A 13,065-nucleotide genomic window follows, 5' to 3' on the forward strand; every position below is an offset into this window, starting at 1 on the left:
GCTCCAACCTCGACAACGGGGATGATTCAACCATGTGAATCTATGAAAGATCCAACACTGGAGAACAAAGAGCAGAGGATCCAAGCAACCAAGAACATCTAGGCCACTATCCAGGCCACCGGCAACACCAAGGTGACGAGGAGCATCCAAGTAACCAAGAGCATCCAGGCCACTATCCTGGCCACCAGCAACAGCCAGATGAAGATGAGCATCCAAGCAACCATGAGCATCTAGGCCACCAGCAACACCATGGTGACGAGGAGCATCCAAACAACCAAGAGCATCTAGGCCACTAACCAGGTGACAAAGAGCATCCAAACAACCAAGAGCATCTAGGCCACTATCCAGGCCACCAGCAACACCAAGGTGACGAGGAGCATCCAAGCAACCAAGAGCATCTAGGCCACTACCCAGGCCACCAGCTAAACTAGGATGACAAGGAGCATCCAGACCAATACCCAGGTAAGAGGAACATACACGTGACTATGAACACCCGGGCCACCAGGATCATCTCGGCCATGAGGAACACACAGATAACCAGGAACACCCAGGACAAGAGGAACATCTACAAACTCTAGGAACATCTGGGGTCAAGAACACATGCCGCCTCCCCCCCCCCCCCCCACACTTATGCCAAAGGAACCGCTAAGCCACCAGGGACATTTAAACCCCAAAGAATGGCCACGCAGTCTGAGCCACCTTGACCTTTTGGGCCCTCGGACTCATCTGGTCTAGGAGGATCAACCATGCAACAAAGAACATCCATGCTTCTAGCATCATTTAGGAGGATGGAACTGTAGGAGGCTGGACTGGCTTGTAGTGAGTACCAAGGGGTACTTGCACCTTGCACCAGGCCCAGTTATCCCTTATTAGTGTATAGGGTGTCTAGCAGCTTAGGCTGATAGATAATGGTAGCTTAGCAGAGCAGCTTAGGCTGAACTAGGAGACGTGTGAAGCTACTACAGTACCACTTAGTGTCATATGCACAATATCAGAAGAAAACACAATACACAGTTATACTAAAAATAAAGGTACTTTATTTTTATGACAATATGCCAAAGTATCTTAGAGTGTACCCTCAGTGAGAGGATAGGAAATATACACAAGATATATATACACAATAGCAAAAATATGCAGTATAGTCTTAGAAAACAGTGCAAACAATGTATAGTTACAATAGGATGCAATGGGGAAACATAGGGATAGGGGCAACACAAACCATATACTCCAAAAGTGGAATGTGAACCACGAATGGACCCCAAACCTATGTGACCTTGTAGAGGGTCGCTGGGACTATTAGAAAATAGTGAGAGTTAGAAAAATAACCCTCCCCAAGACCCTGAAAAGTGAGTGCAAAGTGCACTAAAGTTCCCCTAAGGACAAAGAAGTCGTGTTAGAGGAATAATGCAGGAAAGACACAAACCAGCAATGCAACAACTGTGGATTTCCAATCTTGGGTACCTGTGGAACAAGGGGACCAAGTCCAAAAGTCACAAGCAAGTCGGAGATGGGCAGATGCCCAGGAAATGCCAGCTGCGGGTGCAAAGAAGCTTCTACTGGACAGAAGAAGCTGAGGTTTCTGCAGGAACGAAAAGGGCTAGAGACTTCCCCTTTGGTGGACGGATCCCTCTCGCCGTGGAGAGTCGTGCAGAAGTGTTTTCCCGCCGAAAGAACGCCAACAAGCCTTGCTAGCTGCAAATCATGCGGTTAGCGATTTTGGACGCTGCTGAGGCCCAAGAGGGACCAGGAGGTCGCAAATTGGACCAGCAGAGAGAGGGGACGTCGAGCAAGACAAGGAGCCCTCTCTGAAGCAGGTAGCACCCGGAGAAGTGCCAGAAACAGGCACTACGAGGATGCGTGAAACGGTGCTCGCCGAAGTTGCACAAAGGAGTCCCACGTCGCCGGAGACCAACTTAGAAAGTCGTGCAATGCAGGTTAGAGTGCCGTGGACCCAGGCTTGGCTGTGCACAAAGGATTTCCGCCGGAAGTGCACAGGGGCCGGAGTAGCTGCAAAAGTCGCGGTTCCCAGCAATGCAGCCCAGCGAGGTGAGGCAAGGACTTACCTCCACCAAACTTGGACTGAAGAGTCACTGGACTGTGGGGGTCACTTGGACAGAGTCGCTGGATTCGAGGGACCTCGCTCGTCGTGCTGAGAGGAGACCCAAGGGACCGGTAATGCAGCTTTTTGGTGCCTGCGGTTGCAGGGGGAAGATTCCGTCGACCCACGGGAGATTTCTTCGGAGCTTCTGGTGCAGAGAGGAGGCAGACTACCCCCACAGCATGCACAAGCAGGAAAACAGTCGAGAAGGCGGCAGGATCAGCGTTACAGAGTTGCAGTAGTCGTCTTTGCTACTATGTTGCAGGTTTGCAGGCTTCCAGCGCGGTCAGCAGTCGATTCCTTGGCAGAAGGTGAAGAGAGAGATGCAAAGGAACTCGGATGAGCTCTTGCATTCGTTATCTAAAGTTTCCCCAGAGACAGAGACCCTAAATAGCCAGAAAAGAGGGTTTGGCTACCTAGGAGAGAGGATAGGCTACTAACACCTGCAGGAGCCTATCAGCAGGAGTCTCTGACGTCACCTGGTGGCACTGGCCACTCAGAGCAGTCCAGTGTGCCAGCAGCACCTCTGTTTCCAAGATGGCAGAGGTCTGGAGCACACTGGAGGAGATCTGGACACCTCCCAGGGGAGGTGCAGGTCAGGGGAGTGGTCACTCCCCTTTCCTTTGTCCAGTTCTGCACCAGAGCAGGGCTAAGGGGTCCCTGAACCGGTGTAGACTGGCTTATGCAGAATTGGGCACCTCTGTGCCCAACAAAGCATTTCCAGAGGCTGGGGGAGGCTACTCCTCCCCTGCCTTCACACCATTTTCCAAAGGGAGAGGGTGTCACACCCTCTCTCAGAGGAAGTTCTTTGTTCTGCCATCCTGGGCCAGGCCTGGCTGGACCCCAGGAGGGCAGATGCCTGTCTGAGGGGTTGGCAGCAGCAGCAGCTGCAGTGAAACCCCAGGAAGGGCAGTTTGGCAGTACCAGGGTCTGTGCTACAGACCACTGGGATCATGGGATTGTGCCAACTATGCCAGGATGGCATAGAGGGGGCAATTCCATGATCATAGACATGTTACATGGCCATATTCGGAGTTACCATTGTGAAGCTACATATAGGTAGTGACCTATATGTAGTGCACGCGTGTAATGGTGTCCCCGCACTCACAAAGTTCAGGGAATTGGCTCTGAACAATGTGGGGGCACCTTGGCTAGTGCCAGGGTGCCCTCACACTAAGTAACTTTGCACCTAACCTTTACCAGGTAAAGGTTAGACATATAGGTGACTTATAAGTTACTTAAGTGCAGTGTAAAATGGCTGTGAAATAACGTGGACGTTATTTCACTCAGGCTGCAGTGGCAGGCCTGTGTAAGAATTGTCAGAGCTCCCTATGGGTGGCAAAAGAAATGCTGCAGCCCATAGGGATCTCCTGGAACCCCAATACCCTGGGTACCTCTACCATATACTAGGGAATTATAAGGGTGTTCCAGTAAGCCAATGTAAATTGGTAAAAATGGTCACTAGCCTGTCAGTGACAATTTGGAAAGAAATGAGAGAGCATAACCACTGAGGTTCTGATTAGCAGAGCCTCAGTGAGACAGTTAGTCACTACACAGGTAACACATTCAGGCACACTTATGAGCACTGGGGCCCTGGGTTACCAGGGTCCCAGTGACACATACAACTAAAACAACATATATACAGTGAAAAATGGGGGTAACATGCCAGGCAAGATGGTACTTTCCTACAGGAACATCCTGGCCAGCAGGAACAGCAAAATAACCAGGTTTATGTAGGCCACCAGGAACATCAGGCTAAGTGGATCATCTAAACCACCAGGAACACGAAGGATCCAGGAACATTTAGGCCTTCAGAAACATCTGTGCCAGGGCAAACATTTGACGTCACCTGGAAAATCCACTTACTCAAACACCAAGGAACCAGAAATGCCATGGGCAGCAGTGACGCCAAGGAACACCAAAGGAACACCAGAAACACCAAAGGAACCAGAAACACAAAAGCTAGATCTGACAGCAAGGAACCAGAAACACCAAGGAGCAGGACACCAAGTAATAACACCAAATAATAACCAGTGACACCAAATAATAACCAGGAACACCAAATAATAACCAGGAACACCAAAGGAACTAGGAACACCAAAGTTAGAAGTGAGGCAAAGGAACTAGAAACACCCAGGAGCCAGGATACCAAGGAACCATAAACACCCAGGAACCAGAAACATCAAAGGAACCAGAAACACCCAAGGGAACCAGAAACACCCAAGGGAACCAGAAACACCAAAGGGAACCAGAAACACCAAAGGGAACCAGAAACACCAAAGGGAACCAGAAACACCAAAGGGAACCAGAAACACCAAAGGGAACCAGAAACACCAAAGGGAACCAGAAACACCAAAGGGAACCAGAAACACCAAAGGGAACCAGAAACACCAAAGGGAACCAGAAACACCAAAGGGAACCAGAAACACCAAAGGGAACCAGAAACACCTAGGACATCAGTGACGCCAAGGAACCAGAAACACTAAAGCAAACCAGGAACACCAAGGACAGCGGTGGCACCAAGGACAAAGGACACTGTACCATCCAAACCAACAGGAACATCCAAGCAACTGCCAATACTCCCCAGAGGCAGCCTGCACAAGGAGGTAGGAAGGAGGGCTGAAGCCGATGTTTGTTGTGAAAGAGAAGTGGGGTAAAAATGGTGTGTCCTGATGGTGGCCACTGAACCTCACTGCAAGGTGTTACAAAAAGGATAAGGAGCTTCACATTTTGGAGTCTCCGCCTTCATCGGAAGGATGTTCAAGACAAAACAAAGCAGTGGTTTTGTCCAACTTTGGAGAAAAGACACCCTCAAGCATCTGCCTCCACTCCTTGAACATTTGTGGCTCCGTCGAATGATTTGACCGTACTCCTAATGCTTAATTTGAGCCAGTGGTTGCTGGTGGGGGCAGGCACTTATTTTTGCATCAGGCATTTACTGCAAGCAAAATACAAAAATGGGAAATACAGAGGAAGAGAAAGACAGAAAAATGTCACAAAGGGAGAAAGCTGCAAGAGTGAACTGCAGGGGCAGGGAGTACCTGTAAATGGATTAAAGAGGCCCGAGATGGCTTCAGGATTACGCTGCCTCTGTGTTCTGTGCTCGCACATTTAATTGCAGCAGCCGTGTGTTTCAGAGGCGAGCTTTCAGCATTGGCACGTTTTTATTTACAAATTAACCACTGAGTGCTCCCTGCAATGAAGCTGGCCTGGTGTGTGTTGTGCACCTATGGTGTTATCACTTTATACCAGGTGCAAGTATCCCCTGTTAGCAAGGTGCAGACAGTGTCTAGGAAGCCAGACCTCTCTAGAGGTAGCTGTGGGTTAGCAGCCAAGGCTTATCTAGGAGACATGCAAAGCTTATGCAATACCAATGTAGTCACACAGCACTTACACACATGGAAGAACCACACAGTGTTACAAAAATAAAAGTTATTTATTATAGTAACACAAATACTAACATACTGTATAGGCAATACTCCAATAGGAGGTAAGTAACCACACTATTATGTACACGTTAGAAGTCAGTGATGAGTATAGAAAGCAATCGCAAATAGTTAAAACAATAGCAAATATTGAAAGCCCTAGGGGTAAACCAAACCATATACTAAGTAAGTGGAATATGAAAGGCAGTCTCCCATCGAAGGAAGAGGAATCGGTATAGGGGAGCTGGGGGAACTAGGAACCCCAAAAAGTAAGGACTGGGGTGCCCCCCAGTGACTAGGAGGGAAGAGGCAAGTACCTGTTTTTTTCCCAACCCAACAGGAGAACTCTGGAAAAGGACTGTGCAAGACCCAAGCAAGACTGCAAGAAAAAGAAGATGGATCCTGACGGAGGAGGACCTGCAAAGGAAGGGGACCAAGTCCAGTTTGTGTTGGAGTGTCCGGCTGTGGCAGGAGCCACTACCCAACCTTCTGTGGATGCAGTATCAGGGCGACGGTGGATGAAGAAAGTCAGCAGTGCAGCACAGGAGCAGAAGGGGTGTTCCAGAGGTGATACAAGTGATGTCCGATTTCGCCAGTCGTGTTGCAGTCAGTGGTGTTGGAAAAGCACCAACAATCCTTGGCAAATGCAGGAGTCGGTGAAGAAGGTTTTGCAAGGCTGAAGAGAACCAGCAAGGCACAGGGGACTCGACCAAAGGAAGGGAGTCTGAGGAAATCCTCATCAGCTGGAAGAGTCACAAGAAGAGGAGTCAGCCCCCACAGGCAGTAGGTACAGGATTTAAGCTGAGGCCCACGCAGCACACCTGGAGAGGAGTCCCACGTCGTTGGAGCAGCAGACAAGAGACTGTACTTTGCAGGGAAGAGTGCTGGAGGCCGGGGTTACACGAAGCCTGAAGATCCCTTAGAGGAGGCGCAAGCAAGGGCTTACTGTCTCCCAAGTTAGAGAGCTGGTAGAGAGGGCCAAGGGAACCACTCCAGACCACCACCTGTGAGGTAGGATCCACACAGCTCTGGAGGAGAGAAGATCCACGCAGCCGGTTGTTGTTGCAGTTGGTGCCTGCGGATGCAGGGGAGTGACTCCTTCACTCCAAGGAAGATTCCTTCTTACTTCTTCTGCAGGCTAAAAGACTCGCCGAGTTGTTGCTGGAGTTGCAGACGGTCGATTCCTGGAGGGTCCAGTTCCAGTGGCCAGAAGATGAAGTAAACATTGCAGAGGAGTCCTGAAGGAATCCTCCACGTCGAATCTGAAGACCCATCCAAGAGGGAGACCCTAAATAGCCCAGGAACTGGGACTGGTCACCAAGAAGGGTGACCACCTATGAGGAGGGGGCTGTGATGTCACCTGCCTGACCTGGCGACTCAGATGCTCCCAGGGGCCTCTGCCCACCTTGGATTCAAGATGGCAAAATCAAGTGGTCATCGAAGGAGTTCTGGGCACCATTCCTCGGGTGGTGATAGACTGGGGCATGGTCACTCCCCTGGCCAGTTTCGCACTAAAGCAGGGACCTGGGGTCCCTGGACTGGTGCAAACCTGTGTATGCAAGGAAGGCACCAAGGGGTATATTTATACTTGTTTTGCGCTGAATTTGCATCTTTTTTATTTTTTACGCAAATTCAGTGCAAAAGTAACTCCATATTTATACTTTGGCGGTAGACCCGTCTGGTGCCAAAGTTATGGATCTAAAGTCATTTTTTGGACGTGGAAACCTACCTTGCGTCAATTAGATGCAAGGTAGGCATTCCCATGAAAAAAATGACTATGGCCTTAGTACCATATTTATCCCCCTGTGCTAAAATCACTCACGGTGGGGGGCCCGGGGGGGGGGGGGGGGGCTCCACATACATGGCACTGGGTGCAATGGCCATGCCCAGGGGACCCTGGTCCCCTGTGCTGGCCATTGGTGTGGTGGGCATGACTCCTGTTTTTTCTAAGACAGGAGACATGTGGTATGGATGGTTTTGCGCCAGAAAATGACACTAGGCTGGTTAGAGTTTTTTTTTTTTTTTTTTACTCTAACCTGCCTAACGTCATTTTTTGGGTGCAAAGCCCCCTTCTCCCATACCGCGATCCCCACCAGGCTAACATCTTTTTTTTTTGCTAGCCTACCCTTTGCGCCGGCTTACACCATTGCATAAATATGGCTCCCGACTGGCACTCAAGAATGGTGCAAGCTGGTGCAAAACTGCATTAGTGCAGTTTTGCACAAAAAAGTATAAATATGCCCCCAAATGTGCCCTTCAAAGCATACCAGTGGCTTGGGGAGGCTACCCCTCCCAAGCCAGTCACACCTATTTCCAAAGAGAGAGGGTGTTGCCTCCCTCTCCCAAAGGAAATCCTTTGTTCTGCCTCCCTCTGCTTTAGCTGGTCAAGCAGCAGGAGGTCAGAAACCTGTCTGTAGGATGGCAGCTGTGCGGGCTGCCTGGAAAAACCCTGCAAACTGGTAGGAGCAAAGCAGGGGTCCTCTAAGGCGCCCCCAGAGTGCATGGCATCATACAACCACTATTGGCTATTTGGTATTATTCGGACATGCTTGATACCAAACATGCCTAGGTTCAGAGTTACCATTATGTAGCTGGACAGAGGTAGTGACCCGTGTCCAGTACACAGGTAAAATGGTGTCCCTGCACTCACGAAGTCCAGAAAAATGGAGCAGGCGTTTGCAGGGGCGCCTCTGCTTGTGCAGGGGTGCCCTCACACAGAGGTACTTGCACCCTGCCCTCTAGGCTGGGAGCACCTGCCATAGGAGTGACTTGCAAGGACCTGTGGTGAAAGGGTGCATGCACCTTTTCACGCAGGCTGCAACGGCAAGCCTGCAGGCACAGCTTGCATGGGCTCCCATAGGTGGCATAATACATGCTGCAGCCCATGGGTAAACCCTGGTGCCCCAATTCCCTGAGTACCTAGGTAGCATATACTGGGGTATGATAATGGGGGCACCAGTATGCCAATCGTGGGGTGTGCTAAGTACTGAACAACTAAATTTAGAGGAAGAGCACAGTCACTGGGGTCCAGGTTAGCGGAATCCCAGTGAACAGTCTCAAAAATACACTGACAGCAGACAATAAAGGGGGTAACCATACCACAAAGAGGGTACTTTCCTACACTCCAGATCCCCCAAGATTAGAGACATCTACGTACTTGGCCAAACTCTTGGACCCCAACATTTACTTGCGCACAGGACCTCTTACCTGAAATAAGCTGCCATCACTGCCGTAGACTGCCCCTTCGACACCATGTGAGAGTAACGCCACGATGCAGGCATCAGCCCCCTGATGCTCAGGATGGCGGGAGAACAACCTGAGCTGGCATTTCATCTCCTGGAGACAGAAAGGAGGAAGAAGTGAGCAGGGGAGCACAGCTTTGATGCAAAGACGTTACAATGAGGTTGATGAGGCCTCATTAATGACATACTCGACACAAGACCTCAACATATTAATGATGAGGCCTTACTAGTGACAAGCACCAAGCCAGGAAGCAGGAAGGCTGTACATCAATAAGGTCTTTAAAGACCATTCAAGAGCGAGCACACGAAGGGCATTTCACACAAACGTTCAATCACAGTACTTTGGTTACAGAACATCATCAAACTGAGGAAGAGGGGCACCAAGGGACTTACCAAATAAGCACAACAGGTTTAACCAAGAGCAGAACACAGCAGAATTAGAGTCTCCTGGTGCCCAGATAGTTATCGTTACTTCGCAGGCTCTACATAGGGAGTCACTTTAATGCAAGAATTGCATCACAATTACCTTTTCAGCCTTTTACTTTGCAGGTCTTTCTTCTCTGCGTACGACAGAAACCAGACAGACATATATATTGTTTAGGTTTTGTTTCTGTAATTTCTAATAATACTTTAAATTAATTGCAGAGGTTGTAAGGAGTTTTTAGCGTTCAACTATACATAATGTATAGGCATAGTAACTTGTTTTTAGTGTTAATAAGTAGCGCATCGGAGTAATATGTCGGTTTTTTGGGGTCTGCAATGGCCGGTGTACAGGAGTAGTGAGTAGTTTTAGGGTTCAGCAATGGGTGCTGTATAGAAGTAGTGAGTGGTTTTAGGGTTCAATGGGTGCAGTATAGGAGTAGGGAGTAGTTTTAGGGTTCAGCAATGGGTGCAGTATAGGAGTAAGTAGTTTTAGGGTTCAATGGGCTCTGTATAGGCGTAAGTAGTTTTAGGGTTCAATGGGCGCTGTATAGGAGTAGTGAGTAGTTTTAGGGTTCAGCAATGGGTGCTGTATAGGAGTAATGAGTAGTTTTAGGGTTCAGCAATGGGTGCTGTACAGGAGTAGTAAGTAGTTTTAGGGTTTAGCAATGGCCGCTGTATAGGAGTAGTGAGTAGCTTTAGGGTTCAGTGGGCGCTGTATAGGAGTAAGTAGTTTTAGGGTTCAATGGGAGCTGTATAGTAGCAGTGAGTAGTTTTAGGGTTTAGCAATGGCCGCTGTATAGGAGTAGTGAGTAGCTTTAGGGTTCAGTGGGCGCTGTATAGGAGTTAGTTTTAGGGTTCAATGGGCGCTGTATAGGACTAGTAAGTAGTTTTAGGGTTCAGCAATGGGGGCGGTACAGGAGTAGTAAGTAGTTTTAGGGTTCAGTAATGGGTGCTGTACAGGAGTAGTAAGCAGTTTTAGGCTTCAATGGCCGCTGTACAGGAGTAGTAAGTAGTTTTAGGGTTCAATGGGAGCTTTATAGGAGTAGCAAGTAGTTTTAGGGTTCAATGGGAGCTTTATAGGAGTAGCAAGTAGTTTTAGGGTTCAAAGGGCGCTGTATAGGAGTAGTAAGTAGTTTTAGGGATCAATGGGCACTGTATAGGAGTAGTGAGTAGTTTTAGGGTTCAATGGGCGCTGTATAGGAGTAGTGAGTAGTTTTAGGGTTCAGCAATGGGCGCTGTATAGGAGTAGTGAGTAGTTTTAGGGTTCAGCAATGGGCGTTTTATAGGAGTTGTGAGCAGTTTTAGGGATTAATGGCAGGTGTACAGGAGTAGTAAGTAGTTTTAGGGTTCAATGGGCGCTGTATAGGAGTAGAAAGTTTTAGGGTTCAACAATCGGCGCTATATAGGAGTAGTGAGTAGTTTTAGGGTTCAGCAATGGGCGCTGTATCGGAGTAGTGAGTAGTTTTTGGGTTCAGCAATGGGCGCTGTAAAGGAGTAGTACGTTTTAGGGTTCAATGGTCTAAGGAAATGCCTCCTTGGCATGGTTACCCCCTGACTTTTTGTCTTTGCTGATTCCAAGTTATGATTTGGAAGTGTGCGGAGGCCTGCTAACCAGGCCCCAGCACCAGTGTTCTTTCCCTAAACCTGTACCTTTGTTTCCACAATTGGCACACCCTGGCATCCAGGTAAGTCCCATGTAACTGGTACCAAGGGCCCTGATGCCAGGGAAGGTCTCTAAGGGCTGCAGCATGTCTTATGCCACCCTGGGGACCCCTCACTCAGCACAGACACACTGCATGCCAGCTTGTGTATGCTGGTGGGGAGAAAATGACAAATTCGACATGGCACTCCCCTCAACGTGCCATGCAAACCTCACACTGCCTATGGCATAGATAAGTCACCCCTCTAGCAGGCCTTACAGCCCTAAGGCAGGGTGCACTATACCATAGGTGAGGGAATAGGTGCATGAGCACTATGCCCCTACAGTGTCTAAGCAAAACCTTAGACATTGTAAGTGCAGGGTAGCCATAAGAGTATATGGTCTGGGAGTCTGTCATACACGAACTCCACAGCACCATAATGGCTACACTGAAAACTGGGAAGTTTGGTATCAAACGTCTCAGCACAATAAATGCACACTGATGCCAGTGTACATTTTATTGTGAAATACACCCAGAGGGCATCTTAGAGATGCCCCCTGAAAACATACCCGACTTCCAGTGTGGGCTGACTAGTTTTGCCAGCCAGCCACACACCAGACATGTTGCTGGCCACATGGTGAGAGTGCCTTTGTCACTCTGTGGCTAGTAACAAAGCCTGTACTGGTTGGAGGTGCTTCTCACCTCCCCCTGCAGGAACTGTAACACCTGGCGGTGAGCCTCTAAGGCTCACCCCCTTTGTTAAAGCGCCCCAGGGCACTACAACTAGTGGAGTTGCCCGCCCCCTCCAGCCACGGCCCCACTTTTGGCGGCAAGGCCTGAGGAGATAATGAGAAAAACAAGGAGGAGTCACTGGCCAGTCAGTACAGCCCCTAAGGTGTCCTGAGCTGAGGTGACTCTGAATTTTAGAAATCCTCCATCTTGCAAATGGAGGATTCCCCCAATAGGATTAGGGATGTGCCCCCCTCCCCTCAGGGAGGAGGCACAAAGAGTGTAGCCACCCTCCCCTCAGGGAGGAGGCACAAAGAGGGTGTAGCCACCCTCAGGGCTAGTAGCCATTGGCTACTAACCCCCCAGACCTAAACACACTCCTAAATTGAGTATTTAGGGCCCCCCAGAACCATGCAAGATAGATTCCTGCAACCTGAAGATGAAATAGGACTGCTGACCTGAAAGCCCTGCAGAGAAGACGGAGATACCAACTGCCTTGGCCCCAGCTCTACCGGCCTGTCTCCCCACTTCAAGAAAAACTGCACCAGCGACGCGTCCCCCAGGGTCCAGCGACCTCTGAAGCCTCAGAGGACTACCCTGCATCTAAAAGGGCCAAGAACTCCCGAGGACAGCGGCTCTGCTCCAAAGAAGAAACAACTTTGCAACAAAGAAACAACTTTAAAAGGACTCCACGTTTCCTGCCGGAAGCGTGGGACTTTGCACTCTGCACCCGACGCCCCTGGCTCGACCTGCGGAGAAACAACACTACAGGGAGGACTCCCTGGCGACTGCGACCCTGTGAGTAGCCAGAGTTGACCCCCCTTACCCTCCGCCCCCCCAGCGACGCCTGCAGAGGGATCCAGAGGCTCCCCCTGACCGCAACTGCCTGCTTCTAAGAACCCGATGCCTGGTAAAGACACTGCACCCGCACCCCCCAGGACCTGAAGGATCCGACCTCCAGTGCAAAAGCGACCCCCAGGTGGCCCTCTCCCTTGCCCAGGTGGTGGCTACCCCAAGGAGCCCCCCACCCCCTTGCCTGCCTGTTTTGCTGAAGAGACCCCTGGGTCTCCCACTGAACTCCATTGCAAACCCGACGCCTGTTTAAACTCTGCACCCGGCCGCCCCCGTGCCGCTGAGGGTGTACTTTTTGTGCTGACTTGTGTCCCCCCCTGTGCCCTACAAAACCCCCCTGGTCTGCCCTCCGAAGACGTGGGTACTTAACTGCTAGCAGACTGGAACCGGAGCACCCTAGTCTCCATAGGTGCCTATGTTCATTGGGCCCCTCTTTGAGCTCTGCACCTGACTGGCCCTGTTTTGCTGGTACGGGGTGTTTGGGGTGGACTTGAACCCCCAATGGTGGGCTGCCTATGCCCCGGAGACTGAACTTGTAAGTGCTTTACTTACCTGACAAACTAACCTTTACTTACTTCCCCCAGGAAATGTTGACATTTTGAAGTCACTTTCAATCATAACTAGCATCAACAAAAGGCAAAACGTTAGGGGGTAAC

General features: G+C 49.9%; 1 protein-coding gene across 1 annotated transcript in view; it reads right to left on the minus strand.

The window, feature by feature from the left end:
• CASP2 (caspase 2) overlaps positions 1 to 13,065 on the minus strand; it is a 224,650-nt gene that overhangs the window by 124,851 nt on the left and 86,734 nt on the right. The window contains exon 7 of the mRNA XM_069242657.1: positions 8,731 to 8,859. Coding sequence (XP_069098758.1) covers positions 8,731 to 8,859 — 129 coding nt within the window. The remainder of the gene's footprint in view (positions 1 to 8,730; positions 8,860 to 13,065) is intronic.

This window comes from Pleurodeles waltl, chromosome 7, assembly GCF_031143425.1.
Source record: "Pleurodeles waltl isolate 20211129_DDA chromosome 7, aPleWal1.hap1.20221129, whole genome shotgun sequence".
Lineage (NCBI taxonomy): Eukaryota > Metazoa > Chordata > Amphibia > Caudata > Salamandridae > Pleurodeles > Pleurodeles waltl.